Here is an 18,739-nt window from a genome sequence, read left to right as displayed (position 1 = left end):
TTAATCCACTCATTCCTGGACATTTTTTTCTCAAGTTCTCCAATACCACTGGTAATTAAAATAAACCCAGATGTAAGTCAGGAAAGAAGACTGAAGTAACAAATTTAAATTGGTGAAAAGTAAAATATAAATACAGATATTTGGAAGAACTTTATTACTTAAAAGATGATTAGTGTTTGAAATAATTAGCCAGGCAGAGTAATCCAGTCAAAAACATTGGGGATGTTAAAAGTTGGATACCAAAATGGAAGTTAGAGTACGAGAAAGATGAGGTTCTATGATCGAAAGTCCTTTTTTCCTATGGCTGTTTGTAAGCCTAGGTAGTAAGAATGAGCATTCTGTTTGAAAAATGGACATTTGGATGAGGTGCTGTCCCACATCAAATACGGCTCACCCATCAGCCATAATCTTATTGAATGGCGGAGCAGGCTCGAAAGGGCCAAATGGTGTACTCCTGCTCCTATTTCTTATGTTCCTATCACACCTCTGTGCTTGCTGACCGACAGTGGTTCCTGGTTCACCAATGTCTCAAATTTTAAAATCTCATCCTGGTGTTTAAATCCTTCCAAGGCTTTGCCCTTCCCATCTCTAATGTTCTCCAGCACTACAAACATCCAAGAACTCTGCGTTCCTCCAACTCTGGCCTCTATAGTACATCTCTGCTCCCTTCTCCTCACCACTGGCGACCATGCTTTCATTCATCTGAGCACTACGCTTCAAAAGTCCCTCCTAAATCTCTGCCTCTCCACCTTCCTCTAAGCTTTAAATACCCTCCTAAAAATACAGCTCTTTGACCAAGCTTTTACTGATCCTTAATATTTGGTACGGCATCTATTGTTTGATGATTCTTCTTGGCAACACCATGGGCTGTTTTTCTACATTAAAGGCACTATACAAATAAAATATGGTTGTGCTGGAGTTACATTCTTATGTGCTAATTAAGGACTGCCAAGTGACAGAAGAGTCCAACCTCTTATTCCCACATCTGCAACCCTACTTCAACTGGTTTTCTTGCAGTACAGTCGTTTTGTAACTGACTAAGTGCTTTTTAGATTTAGACTCCATACTATTTCAACAGTTCACATGCTCTGTTGAGGTGAGTTATCAAACAAACCCATCCTCAAATGATCGCTTTCCATTGTTTTAACCTTTCTTGCCATCCCTTTCTTGTAGAAGCTTGAAGTTACACTGCTGGTGGCACCAAAACAGAAAACACAGGACAGATCTATTCAATGGTTATTCAATGCAGGAAGATCAGAGGGCAACAGCAAACACAATTCAAACTAAGATTTCTCCTTTTGAAGAATAGGACTAACCGTAATGTAGGCAAACAATAAAAAGGAAAATCATGGTTCTATTATAATTGTCCCAATTTCTGACATCACATCATTTAAGTCATGAAATTACTGACATTGGGGGATAGTCTTCCACAGGAACCTAGTCCGAAATATACATTTGCTCAAAATTTTAAGATAAAGATAGAATCATGTAATAGAATCATAGAATGGTTACAGCACAGTAGGAGGCCATCTGGCCCATCGAGCCTGTGCCTGCTCTCTGCAAGAGCATTTCTGCTAGTCCCACTCCCCTGCCCTCTCCCTGTAGCCCTGCAATTGTGTGTGTTCAGGTACTTATCCAATTCGCTCTTCAAAGCCACTATTGAATCTGCTTCCACCACTCTTTCAGCAGGGCATTCTAGATCATAACCACTCGCTGTGTAAACAAGTTTTTTTTCATGTTACCTTTGGATTCTGCCAATCACCTTAAATCTGTGGCCAAAAGATATTGCACAAACCCTAGGAAACCTAAGTAAATTCGTTTTGTGTGCTTTGACTAAAGGAATAAGAAATAGCTGAAAAGTTGTCAACTAAATAAATGGAAAGAGTGAGTACCAGAATTCATGTACTCTTTAATATATGACTGAACCCAGATACAAATATACAATTAGTCAGCTAACAAATGTTTGCATTTGGATAGAAACAGAAAATAGGTGCAGGAGCAGGCCATTCGGCCCTTTGAGCCTACACCAACATTCAATATGATCATGATTGATCATGCAACTTCCGTACCCTACTCCTGCCTTCTCCCCATACCTCCTGATCCCTTTAGCCGTAAGGGTCACATCTAACTCCCTTTTGAATATATCCAACGAACTGGACTCAACAATTTTCTGTGGTAATTGTAAATAAAAACATATGATGTAACCTAAATAAGAGAGACATTGTAGCCAAAAATATGTAACATCTGTTACTGTCTCCAGATGGAAAAAATCAGCAATATAGCCACTACAGATATTAAAAGCTAGTTAACTGAGGATTATTCAGTGCTGTTTGAGGAGTTTCAGAAAATGCAAACAGTTAATAAAAATTACACAGTGTGGGTACTAATATTGAAATTTGTTTGTGGTTTTTGACTTGTGTGTTTTACTAATGAAACCACTGTTATCTGGTCAGTTGGAAACTTTTTTTTTTAATATGCATCATACTAATTATTGCAATGGCATGAATGTATTTATCTTTTCTTTGCTGAGGTCAGGAACAAGAAAGAAACACTGAAATAGCCCATGGCCTAACCCAAATTATTCAGTGCTGATGCAGAACCCAGATCCATCTATTTTTCTTGTTTGAAAAGTGCAAAGATTAATTACCTAGTCTAGAACCAAAAGCAGTTTATATTGGTATTGTTATACTGACATCAGCTCCATTCCAACCCCCTCTGTCTCTTGATTTCAGCAAATGATGGAAACTTAATTAAGATACATTGGATTTGAAGCAATGGAGAAGTCCGACACCCTTTCATGAACTCTACCAGCTGAACATTATATATTTAAGATGATAAGGAAAGGGAATAATGCGGGTAATTTTAAAAAACCTCATCGCCATTTGTTGAAAATCAGCAGCCCTCTATTCACTCCATACAGCTGGTAAATATGATTTTAACACATTAGAAAATAGCACAGTAGCAAATATTCACATTAATGTTACAATAACAAAATCACATTGTTAATTAAAAACAAATTCAGGAAACCCAATTTATTTATTATATGATTTACTGGATGCAGCTGACTATACGAGGAAGTAGTTAATATTCTAGATATACTATCGTACAGTAAACACTACATTCCAGATTGTCAGCTTCAGTAGCTTTTACTCCAGTGAATGAAAAATTAAAATTAACTTCCCATAAAACAATGCACGATTGAGTGGGGCCTAGTTTTAACATCCCTCTACCTAGGAAATCCAAACTGCAGCCTTGGAGCCACCTGCAGCCCAAGGCAACATTATGGCCCTTAAAGCTCTGGCAACTCAGGACTATTTGCACTTAACATTTCACAGAATGTTTTATTCTATTTGAATTTTATGGATCTGTTTTTAGCGCTATTGCCTCAATGATAAATAAATCAGAACACAAGATCAGATAATGTCAATAACTTGAAATATATGAAAATTAATGGATTTAAACTTTGTGTATCCCCAAGGCTTCTTGGTGTGCATTAAAACAGTCCAAAAGACAAAAGGCTTGGATATTCTTGCTCTACATCAATGTTAGCTGTGCATTTATAGTTAAACTCTTTTTGCACCAGTTATATATTACAGGCAACACTACAAAAGTAGTCAGTAACTCACCCCATACTCCTGCAATGGATTTGTTCTTGCCAAGTTCTTTTTTAGACTCCGGATTAAGTGATGGCTGGAAGGAAAAGTAACATGGATAAACTTTAAGAATTAAGAACCTGCTTGCAAACATTTTCATTTTTTTCTAATTACAACCTATTATCACAAATGAAAAATAAATGTTATTACTAGAAACTTGGGAGTACTCAAATAATAAATAACCACTTAAAAGAAAACTAAGCCTCAAGATACAATGCTCTTTGATAAGACTTAAAGCTGGACAATGTAACATTTGCCTCTTAAAAATGCCAATAATGCTACTCTTTTGCTGACCTATCAGAAGTGGCCAAAGCATGGTGGTGGTCAGAGGGAGGGTGGGGTGTAAAGGTAGTTACTATCACTGAAGCTAGTTCCTCCCCTTTCCCACAAAATCCAGATGCAAAGGCAAAAATCCTTTCCCAGAAACCCAATGCAAATATGGGGGAACCCAGAATCTGAATTTGACGCTCATATTGGAATCAAACAATCTAGCTGAAGAACTACTCAGGCCTCTTAGTTAATGCTCTTCCTCTACAGGCATCACGCATCACTGCCGAGGCTGAGAGCAAACAGAACTTTCTCAGGCCTCTATCAATCGCAAAAGTCACCCGAGGTAATTTGCTTTTTAATTTCTCCATAGGACAAATTATAAGTCATAGTCATTCTGCTAATTGAATGCTGGGCTTCATGACTGTGTTCCTGAGGGTAAGTTGGCAATCACAAAACCAAAGATTTAGTATCGTCACAAGGCTCTCAAACATTAACTTACTGATCCAGTTCCTCTTAAATTACAGCAAATTGCTGGAAACTTCCACTAATTTTCTATCTGAAGTAAGTTGCTAATTGTACAACAGTTATCACAGGTACTGGTTTTCAGAGAAGTCTCATTATTAGTACCTCATTTAAGAAAGGTTGTCTATTGACATGAAACAGTCTATTAATCATTTCATGTTTATAAGAGTTGCAGGTGACCTCCCTCCCCCTATAAAATTCACTACTCTATGTGAAAGAAAGAGATTTCAGAATTAGTGAGTTTATTCATTTATTCAACTGATTTTCAATTCTTCATGTTGGTCTCTTATAATTATCAGTTGAAAAAAATGTGTGCATGGTAATAGGAAAAGTGACTGAAAGGATCTTCTGAGCTCCAAAGCATGAGGCAGCTTATTTTACTTCAGTAGATGTAGACATTAACCCTAGGTGCTTCAGGAATCCACTTCATTCAAATAGATTGATTTTGTGGTCTCCTCGTGTAAAAGTTTAATCTCCAAACCAAAAGCAATATATTTAACATTCAGAGATTGAAACAAAAAATCAGAAACTCCAAAAAGAATGATAATTAGAACTCCTTTCAATGGTTAGAATTTAAAAATGATACCAACAGTGAAACTCCCACTTTAAAAATTATAGAAATTCCAAAATTAATTGGGTTCGAGTACACTGCTCATTCCAGTGAAGCCAAATGTATTGCTCACAATTGATTTTTTATATTCGGCAGCCTGCTAACTTATTCATGCCAATATAGAAGCCACACTAAAAGTTCATATTTCTTCAAAATTTACATTGATACATCTTATGGACCAGATTGTATATTAGTGACGTGGAATATCTATGGTGACGGTACCCCAACAACGTGATCTTATCCTCCAATGATAAACATAATAATTGAACAAATCATTTTAGAACATCTGATACCGTAATATGAGATAAGACAGTAAAAGGTATAACTACTTAATTCCTGTGGAGCAATCATTAATACATTTTGATATGGAACCAAAAAGATCAAACCAAGTTACAGATTGACCTTTAATAAAAGGTAAAGTACAAGGTCAACCAGTTGTGTTTCTTTATCACTTTTCAATAGAATTTTTTTTGGCATTCCACAATCAAATTTAAATAAATTTCCGATATTACTGTATGCTAGAATTTCAATATACTAGCAGATCTTGTGGCATTGTTCATAATGAGTCAGAGCACACACAAAAGCGTGATGGCAGCAAGTGTGATGCTCCCAGGAATGCATGCTATAGACAAGACATTTAATATAGTATCAGTTGATCGATCATGGAGTTGCTTATGATGACTCCGAGGTTATGTTGTTTTATAACAATGGGGGCATTTATGCAATGTAAATCATAATAGTAAACCACTGATTTACAGGAAATGAATGTCCAATTCCACGGTGTGATTTTACTTCTACTTTGATGCTTGAATTCCATGATGGTCTGCAAAACTGTTAATGAATTATTACACGCATTATATATCCTCTGTATTTAACATTTATCCTTTACCATTTTTGAACTTGAGAATACAAAGCACAATGGTATGCACGATGTACCAACTGGAAGCAGATATCTAGGACCTGAATTTCATTGGGATGTGTGGCAGTTCTCCAGCAGGCAAAGCATGGAGAGGGCAGTAAATGGGTCAGTAGTCTGTCATTTTTTCCATCACTCGTTCTCATATGAATGCACACACCCTCCTGGTTTCTTAAAAAGTCAAATATAATCTATATCTGAAATTTGTCCTTCAGCTTTTCTTCATACAATTTTGAAAAGAAAAGCAGAAGCTACTGAGGCAAAGATAGCAGACAGGCAGTTAGTTCTCAGGCCTCTGTTAATGTTGTGCTGAAGAAAAATATTTCAGCTGTTTGGCTGAATCAACACCGTAGATGCATCCCTGGAGACTGAGCACACTGCAGATAAAATGTTTTGGGTCTGCATATAATATTTTCCCCTGTAATGAGATCCTTCATCCCTTGCAACCAGTTTACCTTTACTGCACTACAACAGTGACTACACTTCCCAAGTGCTTTGTTAGCTGTAAAGTGCTTTGGGAAGTCCCAAGGTCATGAAAAGTGCAATATAAATGTAAGTCTTTCTTTCTTTTACCAAACATCGTGCCGTACGGTATTGTGGCCTGGGGGTCATGACAATGAAAAGCCCTCGTTACATGAATTGGATATGGTAATCTCACACTTATCCATACATGCGTTTCTCCCATCTTCTGGATGGGAGACTGATGAACACGATGAGACAAAGCCAAAGCTCAGACTGCACAATCTGTATTCAGGCAACAATCGCAGCCTTACATTTTACTGTTTTACATGCCAAACTTGAATTATTAAGTTAGTCCAAAATTTCCTGGTTTACTAATTAGAATACATCACAACGAGCATAGCAGTGAAACAGAAAAGCGAATACTTGAAGAAACCAATCCATGCATGAAGGGCTCAATTCTTCCTTTCGTCTGAAATAATTTAGTGAATAACTGTACAAAGTTGATAAAACAATTAATCCCTTCATCATTTAACATAGTAATGTAATATTGCATACTTTCAGCACAAGCATACTTACCACCCAATATTGGGAAAAATATAAAAATGTAATAGGGTCAACCGTCCTCAGTCTTTAGGACCTCAACAAAATATCACCTCATTTTTGTTGCATCTAATATTAAAACCTCCATTAGATCAATAAGAATGTGACTTGCCACAGCATCAGGCAAAGAAGAAAAGGAGAGATGGCTAACAATTTTTTTTTGAATAAAAAATGTTCACATCTGTAGGATGGTTTATGATTTCCTGCTTCTAACAGCAGTGTTTTACATTTCTGCAAAATTAGGACCGTCTCAAATGTAGAAACATTTCAGATATTAACATAGTAAGAAATCATATAGGGCCTAAAGGTCACGTAAGCAGAGATTGTCTCAAAACGCCAATAAAGAATGCAAAGTAACATTCCCTGGTATATTTCCAATATTTAGTAAAAGAGGAAAGATCACCAATAAAATGTAAGGTTGGAATTAACTGGTTGGCAATCTAGGATGAAAATAGGGTCAATTTCATAATTGGGAATATTTTCAAGACAGTAGGACTGGTACAAGAGATAGCCTACACCTAAACAAAGCAGGAACAAGGAGACTTGCAAGGAACAGTGAGGCAGCTATTTAGAATAATTTAAATAAATGACAGAGTTGGGGGGGGGGGGGGGGGAGCAGGGAGAAAGCTGAATCTCAACAGTCATTGAACAATACAAACAGTATATTTACAGATTACAAATTTTACTACTTTCATCTATGTCAGGACAACAGGAAATAACCTACTTGACTTCATCCTCGCCAATCTACCTGTCAGATGTCTGTCCATGACAACATTGGTAGGAGTGACCACTGCACAGTCCTCATGGAGAGCAAGCCCTGCCTTCACAGAGAACAGCCTCTATCATGTTCTGTGGCATTACCACCGTGACATTACATCCCTCCAGCACGAATGCAAAAGACAAGGCTGAAGCATTTACAACCATCTTCAGCCAGAAGTGCCGAGTGGATGATCCTTCTTGACTTCCGATGGAGGTCACCACCATCACAGATGCCAGTCTTCAGGCAATTCGATTCACTCCATGTGACATCAAGAAATGGCTAAGTGCACTGGACACAGCAAAGGCTGTGTTCTGACAACATCCCAGCTGAACTGGAGTGCTCTCGAACCACTCGCACACCTATCTCAGCTGTTCCAACACAACGACAACACACATCAACCTGATAATGCAAAAATTGCTCAGGTACGTCCAGTCAACAAAAGCAGGACAAATCTAAACCAGCCAATTAGCCATCAGCCTACACCCAATCAGCAAAGTGATGGAATGAATCGGCAACACTGCTATCAAGCAGGACTTACTCACCATAACCCACTCATCAATGCTCAGTTTAGATACCACCAGAACCACTTGGTTTCAGATCTCATTACAATCTTGATCTAAACATGGATTAAAGAGCTGAATTCCAATGGCGAGTTGAGAGCGACTGCCCTTGACATCAAGGTAGCATTCAACAGAATGTGGCACCAAAGAGTCAAAGTAAAACTGAAGTCAATGGGGATCGGGGGAAAATTCTCCAATGGGTGGAGTCATAAGTGGCACAAAGGAAGATTGTTGTGGTTGTTGGAGATCAATCATCTCACCCCCAGGACATCACTGCAGGTGTTTCCCGTGGAATCAATCTAGGCCCATGTATCTTCAGCTGCATCATAAGGTTAGAAGACAGGCTGTTCACTGATGACTGCAATGTTCAGCTCCATTCGCAATTCTTCAAAGAAATGAAGCAGACAATGCCTTCATACAACAAGACCTGGACAATATCCACACAAAAGTGGCAGGCAATGACCATCTCCAACAAGATAGAGTGTAATTATGTCCCTTTGACATTTAATGGCATTACGATCTCCAAGACACCCATCATCAGCATGCTGGGGGTGACATTCACCAGAAACGCAGCTGGGCCAGCCATATAAATACCATGGCTACTGGAGCAAGTCAGAAGGTGGGGATTCTATGGCAAGTGGCTCACACCTCTACTCCCAAAACCTCTTCACCACCTACAAGGCACAAGTCAGCAATGTGATGGGAATATTTTCCACTTGCCTGGATGGGTGTAGCTGCAACGACGCTTAAGCACGACACCATCCAGGACAAAGCAGTCCGCTTGATTAGCACTTCATCCAGTTGGCTAAACATTCACCCACGCCACCATCAGCATAACCTGGATAAAAGGTGTAATATCTACAGCATGCACTGCAGCATCTCACCTCGGCATCTTCGGCAGCAACTCGCAAACCCACAATCCAAATGGACAAGGGCAGCAGGTGCATCACCTCCAAGTGCCCCTCCGAGTCACACGCCATCTTGTCTTGGACAGACATCAACATTCCTTGATCGTAGCTGGGTCAAAATGCTGGCACTCCCTACCCAACAGCATTGCGACAACACCATCACTATTACAGACTGCAGCATTTCAAGAAGGCGGCCCACTATCATCTTCTCACTGATGCCAACGTCTGTAGAATTAATTAAAATACAAGGGATTTTCTATGCTAACACGCAACATAAAATTGTCCCTTGAAATGTGGACATCCTTTTATTGCTATACGCTACCACAAAGAATCTGATTAGAAAGAGTTGGTGCTGTTATAGGGATGCTCCAAAGGTCCCATCATTAACGCTTCCAACATCCTTAATGCAATGGGTCAGAAAGCAGTCATGCATTACATTTACAAGTTCACATCTCTTGGGTATTCCCAATTCATATTAGGTTGTATAAAATGCCACTATAGCGTGATATTCCTATTTGTACCTACATTCCTCATCTTGTACAATAAAATGCACTTTTTTATGCTGACCTGGTGGTTCATAGCAATTACCTTGGGATGCGTGCAATAAAGGTACAGCAGTTATCATGGGAGACTTTCATCGACATATAGATTGGGCTAACCAAATTAGTAGCAATATGCTGGAGGAGGATTTCCTGGATTGTATAAGGGATGGTTTTCCAGACCAATATGACGAGGAACCAACTAGAGAGCTGGCCATCCTAGACTGGGTGTTGTGTAATGAGAGAGGATTAATTAGCAATCTTGTTGTGCAAGGCCCCTTGGGGGAAGAGTGACCATAATATGGCAGAATTCTTCATTAAGATGGAGAGTGACACAGTTAATTCAGAGACTAGGGTCCTGAACTTAAGGAAAGGTAACGTCGATGGTGTGAGATGTGAATTGGCTAGAATAGACTGGCGAGTGATCCTTAAAGGGTTGACAGTGGATAGGCAATGGCAAACATTTAAAGATCACATGGATGAACTTCAACAATTGCACATCCCTGTCTGGAGTAAAAGTAAAACGGGGAAGGTGATTCAACAGTGGATAACAAGCGAAATTAGGGATAAAACCAAGGAAGAGGCATATAAATTGGCCAGAAAAAGCAGCGAACCTGAGGACTGTGAGAAATTTAGAATCAGCAGAGGAGGTCAAAGGGTTTAATTAGGAAAGTACGCTTGCAGGGAACATAAAAACTGACTGCAAAACCTTCTATAGATATGTGAAGAGAGAAAGATTAGTGAAGACAAATGTGTGTCCCTTGCAGTCAGAATCAGAAATTTATAATGGGGAACAAAGAAATGGCAGATCAATTGAACAAATACTTTGGATCTGTCTTCACCAAGGAAGACACAAATAACATTCCGGAAATACTAGAGGACCGAGGGTCTAGCGAGAAGGAGGAACTGAAGGAAATCCTTATTAGTCAGGAAATTGTGTTAGGGAAAATGATGGGATTGAAAGCTGATAAATCCCCAGGGCCTGATAGTCTGCATCCCAGAGTACTTATTAAAGTGGTCATTTTCCAACATTCTATAGACTCTGGATCAGTTCCTATGGATTGGAGGGTAGCTAATGTAACCCCACTATTTTAAAAAAGGAGGGAGAAAGAAAACATGGAATTATAGACCGGTTAGCCTGACATCGGTAGTGGGGAAAATGTTGGAATCAATTATTAAAGATGTAATCGCAGCACATTTGGAAAGCAGTGACAGGATCGGTCCAAGTCAGCATGGATTTATGAAAGGGAAATCATGCTTGACAAATATTCTAGAATTTTTTGAGGATGTAACTCGTAGCGTGGACAAGGGGGAGCCAGTGGGTGTGGTGTATTTGGACTTTCAAAAGGCTTTTGACAAGGTCCCACACAAAGATTAGTGTGCAAAATTAAAGCACATGGTATTGGGGGTAATGTATTGACGTGGATAGAGAAGTGGTTGGCAGATAGGAAGCAAAGAGTAGGACTAAACGGGTCCTTTACAGAATGGCAGGCAGTGACTAGTGGGGTACCGCAAGGTTCAGTGCTGGTACCCCAGCTATTTACAATATACATTAATGATTTAGATGAAGGAATTGAATGTAATTTCTCCAAGTTTGCATATGACACTAAGCTGGGTGGCAGTGAGAGCTGTGAGGAGGATGCTGAGAGGCTGCAGGGTGACTTGGACAAATTAGGGGAGTGGGCAAATGCATGGCAGAAGCAGTATAATGTAGATAAATGTGAGGTTATCCACTTTGATGGCAAAAACAGGAAGGCAGAATATTATCTGAATGGTGGCAGATTAGGAAAAGGGGAAGTGCAACGAGACCTGGGTGTCATGGTACATCAGTCATTGAAAGTTGGCATACAGGTATAGCAGGCGGTGAAGGCGGCAAATGGCAAGTTGGCCTTCATAGTGAGAGGATTTGAATATAGGAGCAGGGAGGTCTTACTGCAGTTGTACAGGATCTTGGTGAAGCCACACCTTGAATATTGTGTACAGTTTTGGACTCCTAATCTGAGGAAGGACATTTTTGCTATTGAGGGAGTACAGCGAAGGTTCACCAGACTGATTCCTGGGATGGCAGGACTGACATATGAAGAAAGACTGGATCGACTAGGCTCATATTCACTAGAATTTAGAAAAATGAGGGGGGATCTCAGAATCATACAAAATTCTGACAGGATTGGACAGGTTAGATGCAGGAAGAATGTTCCCGATGTTGGGGAAGTCCAGGACCAGGGGTCACAGTCCAAGGATAAGGGGTAAGCAATTTAGGACCGAGATGAGGAGAAACTTCTTCACTCAGAGAATTGTGAACCTGTGGAATTCTCTACCACAGAAAGTTGTTGAGGCCAGTTCGTTAGATATATTCAAAAGGGAGTTAGGGCTAAATGGATCAAGGAGTATGGAGAGAAAGCAGGAATGGGATACTGAAGTTGCATGATCAGATTGAATGGCCTACTCCTGCACCTATTTTCTCTGTTTCTATGTTTACCTTTGCTCCCTTGGAACTATTTACATCCAGTTAAATAAACTCAATGGGAAGCTATCCTGTACAAATGAATCTACTTTCCTTACTTCAGGTGTCCCCAATATAAAAACGTACCCCACTTTCCTTCCCTGTCTAATCTGTCATTCATTGAACCCTTGCATGTTGTGTTGTCTCAATCATTAGGAGTTGGCCATGTTTGGGAATCATGATGCAAGAGCAATAAATCACAAAAGCTTTAAATTCAATCACCTTATAATGAATTGATCCGATATATATGCATTTCAGTCGGTAAAGCCTATTCAAAACATTTATTTTATTACTTGATTTTTCTACGATTGATATAATGGATTGGGCTTAGGGATGGGGAAGAGCACCAGATCAACAGAATCTCTTCAAGGCATGAAGCTCAAAAGAAACATTATACTTAGGAGTTTGAGATTCATTTGGACATGGGACTATTCATCTTACTGTAGATGCTTAAGTTGTAAGGATGATCTTATTGAGAATGAGAACTAATTCAACAACTTAGAATAATGTTCGAATGTTAGAGATTATTTACAAGGTTTAAATTATAATGGCTGCTTTGCTCAAATCTAAGTCTTGACCACCTTTAAATTTATCTGTCGCTGATCAGATTACATTATTTTGCTTTTAAGTACCATCCCAAAAGTCTTTTGATTTCCATTATTGGCTTGTATTGAATAATACAGGTGATTTTCTAACTTTGTGCACCTGTCAGGGTGATGTACCACCAAGGGTGCTTACAGAACATTCAAGTGTCCAATCATTTAAAATAATGGCCTGAAAATGGTGGGCAGTGTGCACCCAAGTTTCTGATATGTGCATTAGTGGGAAAAGATCGCCACTAGGAGCATTTAAAAAAAAACAGAAAATTACCCCAAATATTAGCTTGCTCATCTATTGATGGAGAGAAAAACAATTGATGGAGAACCAAAAATTGCCTTTTTTTTAAAAAAAAAGGTAAGCAAAATAAAGCAATTTAAATTCAAATTATAGAATTTATTGCATCATGTATTCATATTTTGTGAAATGGCTTCCAAATACATACTGAACATCTTAAATCAGATGGTGATGACCTAATGCACAACTACAGACATAAATGTCAGATTATTTGCTGAATTTACAATTTATGTTAAAATAAAAGACATTAACATTAAACCTTAAATCAGCTGAGCGGAAATTTTAAAAGTAAAAAGAAAAAGGCAGTAGTGCAGAGTAGCAATAGGGGTAATGTTAACCATACGGTGACAGGAAGGGACAGAACAAAAAAATGCAAGAATGCATCAGAAAGTGGGGTCAGAGTAGGGAAAAATGGTAAAAAGACAAAATTTAAAGGTCTTTATCTGAATGCATGCAGCATTCGTAACAAGATAGATGAGTTAACTGCACAAATAGAAATAAATGGGTATGATCTGATAGCCATTACAGATGACAGAGGCTGCAAGCTGAATATTCAGGTGTATTTGACATTTCGGAAGGATAAGCAGAAAGGAAAAGGAGGTGGGATAGCCCGGACAGTAAAAGATGAGATCAGTGCAGTAGTGAGAAATGATATTGGCACAGAAGATCAAGATGTAGAATCAGTTTGGGTGGAGATAAGAAATAATAAGGCAAATAAGTCACTGGCGGGAGTATTCTATGGGCCCCCTAACAGTAGCTACACTGTCGGATAGAGTATAAATCAAGAAATAATGGAGGCTTGTATGAAAGGTAGGGCAATAATCATGGGTTATTTTAATCTTCATATTGATTGGGCAAATCAAATTGGCAAGGGTAGTATTGAGGAAGAGTTCATAAGAGTGTATTCAGCATAGTTTCTTAGATACATTAAGTTATGGAACCAACCAGGGAGCAGATTATTTTAGATCTGGCAATGTGTAATGAGACTGGATTAATTAATGATCTCATTGGAAAGAGTGATCATAGCGAGAAAGTTAGGTCTCAAACTAGTGTCTAGAACTTAAATAAATAAAGTCAGAATTGGCTAAAGTGGACTGGGAATATATATATAAAAGGGTAAGACGGTAGATGGGCAGTGGCAAACATATAAAAAGAGATAGAGATATTCCAGAACTCTAAGCAAAAATATATTCCAGTGAGAAAGAAAGACTAAGAGAATGATGAACCATCTGTGCTAACTAAGGAAGTAAAGGATGGTATCAAATAGGAAACAAAGGCATACAATGTTGCAAAAAATAGTGGAAGGCCAGAGGATTGGAAAATTTATAGAAACCAGCAAAGGATTAAAAAAAAGCGAGAGAAAATAGTTTATGAATGTAAACTTGCAAGAAACACAAAACCAGACAGTAAACGCTTCGACTGGTATATACAAAAGAGAGTAGCTAAAGTACAGGTTGGTCCTTTACTTTAGGATAAGACGGGGGAATTAATAATGGGAAACAGGGAAATGGCAGAGACTTTGAACAAATATTTTGTATCGGTCTTCACGTTAGAAGACACTAAAAGCATCCCAATAATTGGTAATCAGGGGGTTATTTGGAGGGAGGGGAACTTAAAACAATCACCATCATTAAAGAAAAAGTACTAGGCAAACTAATGGGACTAAACATGGACAAGTTCGCTAGGCCTGATGGCTTGCATCCCAGGGTCTAAAAAGTGGCTGCAGAGATAGTGAATGCATTGGTTGTAATCTACCAAAATTCCCTGGATTCTGGTGAGGTCCCAGCGGATTGGAAAACCACAAATGTAACACCTCTATTTAAGAGAGGGAGACAGAAAGCAGGAAACTATAGACCAGGTAGCCGAACATCTGTCATTGGGAAAATGCTGGAGTCCATTATTAAGAAAGTAGTAGCAGGACATTTAGGAAATCATAACCCAGTCAAGCAGAGTCAGCTGGGTTTTGAAATGAGAGAAGTAGGGCTAGGCTTATATTATAATGGCAATACTTGAATTGTTAGTAAAGTGCATCTTTGAAATAAACACTGTAGATGGTAATGGGTCTTCACCGAGGCATGATGGGATGCTTGAACACGGGTATCTTAAGAGACAGCTAGCTTATTTAGAAGCTTGGGAAAATTACTCATGGTTGTGTTCAAAACAAGAAGATAGGGAGAACAAAGGCCAAATAGGGGTTGCCATGGGAATGACAGGCTGAAGGCTAGAAGGAATTAAGATAACGGGAGATACCTGCTGGACTTGAATAACTCCACTGATTAACTGGGTTGTGAAGCTCATGTGATAAGTGTTGAAACAGTGTGTTCCGATTTACAAATGGCAAAACAACCCAAATTACAGTAACTTGTGTATTATGCTACAAACTCTGTATTGTTGAGTGTGGTGTCTCAGGCAACTGAGGATTACTCCCTTCCATTAGCTCGAATAAACTCTACTTGCTGGATTTAGTAGACTCGAGTGTGGTCATTTTTACCACAACAGTTTTATGAAAAGGAAATCATGTTTGACAAATTTGCTGGAGTTCTTTGTAACAAACGGGGTGGATAAAGGGAAACCAGAAGATGTCATGTACTTGGATTTCCAGAAGGCATTCGATAAGGTACCACATAAAAGGTTACTGCACAAGGTCAGAACACAAGGGGTTGGGGGTAATATATTAGTTAGTCAATCCTCTATACATGCTAGCAGAAAACAGAGTCTCAGGATAAATGGATCATTTTCAGGTTGGCAAACTGTAATTAGTGGGGTGCCACAGGGATCAGTGTTGGGTCCTCAACTATTTACAATCTATATTAATGACTTGGATGAAGGGACAGAGTGTAATGTAGCCAAATTTGCTGATGATACAAAGATAGGTGGGAAAGCAAGTTGTGTGGAAGACACAAAGAATCTGCAAAGGGATATTGATACGCCAAGTGAGTGGATAAAAAATTGGCAGATGAAGTATAATGTGGGAAAATGTGAGGTTATTCACTTTGGTAGGAAAAATAAAAAAGCAAATTATTATTTAAATGGAGCTAAATTACAAAATGCTGAGGTAGAGAGATCTGGGGGTTCTTGTACATGAAACACTAAAAATTAGCATGCAGGTACAGCAAGTAATTAGGAAGGCAAATGGAATTTTGGCATTTATTGCAAGGGGGATGGAGTATAAAAGTAGGGAAGTCCTGCTACAACTGCACAGGGCGTTGGCGAGACCACACCTGGAGTACTGCATGCAGTTTTGGTCTCCTTATTTAAGGTGGGATGTACTTGCATTGGAGGCAGTTCAGAGAATGTTCACTTGGTTGATTCCCAAGATGAAGGAGTTGTCTTCTGAAGAAAATCGAGCGGGTTGGGGTTTAGAAGAACGAGAGGTGATCTTATTTAAACGTTTAATATTCTGAGGGGGCTTGACAGGGTCAATACAGAGAGGATGTTTCCCCATGTGGGGGAATCTAGAACTAGGGGCCTTAGTTTCAGAATAAAGGATCGCCCATTTAAAACGGAAATGAGGAGGAATTTCTTCTCAGAGGGTCGTGAATCTTTGAAATTTACCCCAGAGAGCTGTGGAGGCTGGGTCATTGAATATATTTAAGGTGGAGATAAAAAGACTTTTGAAGGATAAGTGAGTCAAGAGATAATGGGGAGCGGTCAGGGAAGTGGAGTTGAGGCCAAGATCAGATCAGGCATGATCTTTATTGAATGGCAGAGCAGGCTCGAAGGGCCAAATGGCCTACTCCTGCTCCTATTTCTTATGTTGTTATGTTCTTAATCTAAGATTTTTTTTTTTAAATCAACCTACAAAATCCTCAGCCTCAAATTGCTTAGGTTTCTCCTTTTCCTTTTTTCCATTTTCCTCTTCCGTTAAGTTATTTTCATGCAATGCTGGGGCTTTTCCTCCATGAAAAGTACCACTGCGAGGACGGGGATTTCCTCCATGGTAGCCACTTCGTGGAGTTACAGTTTCTGTGCCTCGTCCTTGTGACCGCCAACCATTCTTCTCTTTTCTTCCAAAGTTTCCTACAAACCAAATATATTTTATTCCCAATCTTCAAACAGTAATAAAGTAATAAGAAACCAATACATTAGTTTGACAATAACATTTCCTAAAAGGAACGAAAATCCCATAATACAAGATCCTGTCTTCAGTAGTCTCAAAGCGGATTCCCCCACAGAGGATGAGGATTCAACAGTTTAGATTAATTAAATTAATTTAAAGGTATTTTGTGCAAAACCAAGACAACAGAATCAGATGGCATGATTACAAGCTAAAGCCTTGAGCCAAAGTGAAGAAAGAGAGATTGAGAGCGCAGTAAATAACGACTCAACCAAAGTATTCCAAAAAGGTAACTGGGCCAATTGCTGATTTAACAGTGAGAGGACATAGGTTTGGTGTTGCAAACATGGCCAAATCAAGTCTGTCAAAAGTTCTGGATGACCAAGAAAGTGAGGTGTGCTATATGGGCCTTCAATGTTCTTACATTCCTATGTACAGGTACTAACTTCAGAAATTGAGAAAATACTCTAAACCCACATCACAATAATAGTCGTTGTACATGAATCACAGAAAGTTAACATGCAGGTACAGCAACTGATCCAGTTACCTTTTGGAATGCTTCGGTTGAGTCATTATTTACTGTAGAGTCAACACAGTTTTAGGAAAGGAAAATTGTGTTTGCCAAATCTATTATGGTTCGATAATCTATTTTTGATGGTGCAACTCGCCCCATCAGAATAAACAGGTCATTTTCAGGTTGACATGTTGTAACTAGTGGGGTGCTGCAAGGATCAGTGCTCGGGCCTCAGTTATTTACAATCTAGATCAATGATTTAGATGAGAGAACCGAGTGTAATGTACCCAAATTTTCCGCCGATACAAAGCGATGAGAAGGACACAAAGAGGATATACTTGCTTTAGAGGGGGAGCAATGAAGTTTCATTAGATTGATTCCTGGGATCAGAGGGTTGTCCTCTGAGGAGAGATCGAGTAGAATGGGCCTATATTCTCTAGAGTTTAGAAGAATGAGAAATGATCTCATTGAAATGTATGACATTTTTATAGGGCTTGGCAGGGTAGATTATGAGAGGCTGTTTCCCCTAGCTGGAAAGTCGAGGTCATAATATCAGAATAAGTAGTTGGCCATTTAGGACTGAGAAGAGAAGAAATGTTTTCACTCAGAATGCAGTGAATCTTTGGAATTCTCTATCCCAAAGAACTCTGGAGGCTCCATCGTTGAGTATATTCAACACTGAGATTGATATATTTTTGGGCACGAAGAGAATCAAGCGATATGGGGATAGGGCAGGAAAGTGGAGTTGATGTAGAGGTTCAACCATGATCTTATTGAATGGCAGAGCAGGCTTGAGGGTACAAATGGCCTCCTCCAGCTCCTATTTCTTATGATCCTGATCCAGTTTTGTACTTGCAGTCTCTCGCTGCACTGGAAACAAACCATAAAGGAATATAGGGCATCAAAAAAAAAATTCAACCTAATTAGCTTCACCCAATTTTAATATATGATTAAAAAAATGGACGTGCTTA

At 39.0% G+C, this 18,739-nt stretch overlaps 1 protein-coding gene across 4 annotated transcripts in view; it reads right to left on the bottom strand.

The window, feature by feature from the left end:
- Positions 1–18,739, bottom strand: part of LOC139240573 (vasculin-like) — a 134,964-nt gene that overhangs the window by 66,193 nt on the left and 50,032 nt on the right. For 3 of the 4 annotated variants that reach the window (XM_070869127.1, XM_070869135.1, XM_070869119.1), the window contains 2 exons: positions 17,000–17,217; positions 3,627–3,690 (listed from right to left, as the gene is read on the bottom strand). In XM_070869127.1, coding sequence (XP_070725228.1) covers positions 3,627–3,690; positions 17,000–17,217 — 282 coding nt within the window. Of the gene's footprint in view, positions 1–2,093; positions 2,115–3,626; positions 3,691–16,999; positions 17,218–18,739 lie in introns of those variants that run through there. The other variant, XM_070869141.1, reaches the window with a different exon arrangement.

The sequence above is a fragment of the Pristiophorus japonicus genome, chromosome 2 (assembly GCF_044704955.1).
Source record: "Pristiophorus japonicus isolate sPriJap1 chromosome 2, sPriJap1.hap1, whole genome shotgun sequence".
In the NCBI taxonomy this organism is placed as follows: domain Eukaryota; kingdom Metazoa; phylum Chordata; class Chondrichthyes; family Pristiophoridae; genus Pristiophorus; species Pristiophorus japonicus.
This window is presented reverse-complemented; position numbering and strand designations above follow the sequence as displayed.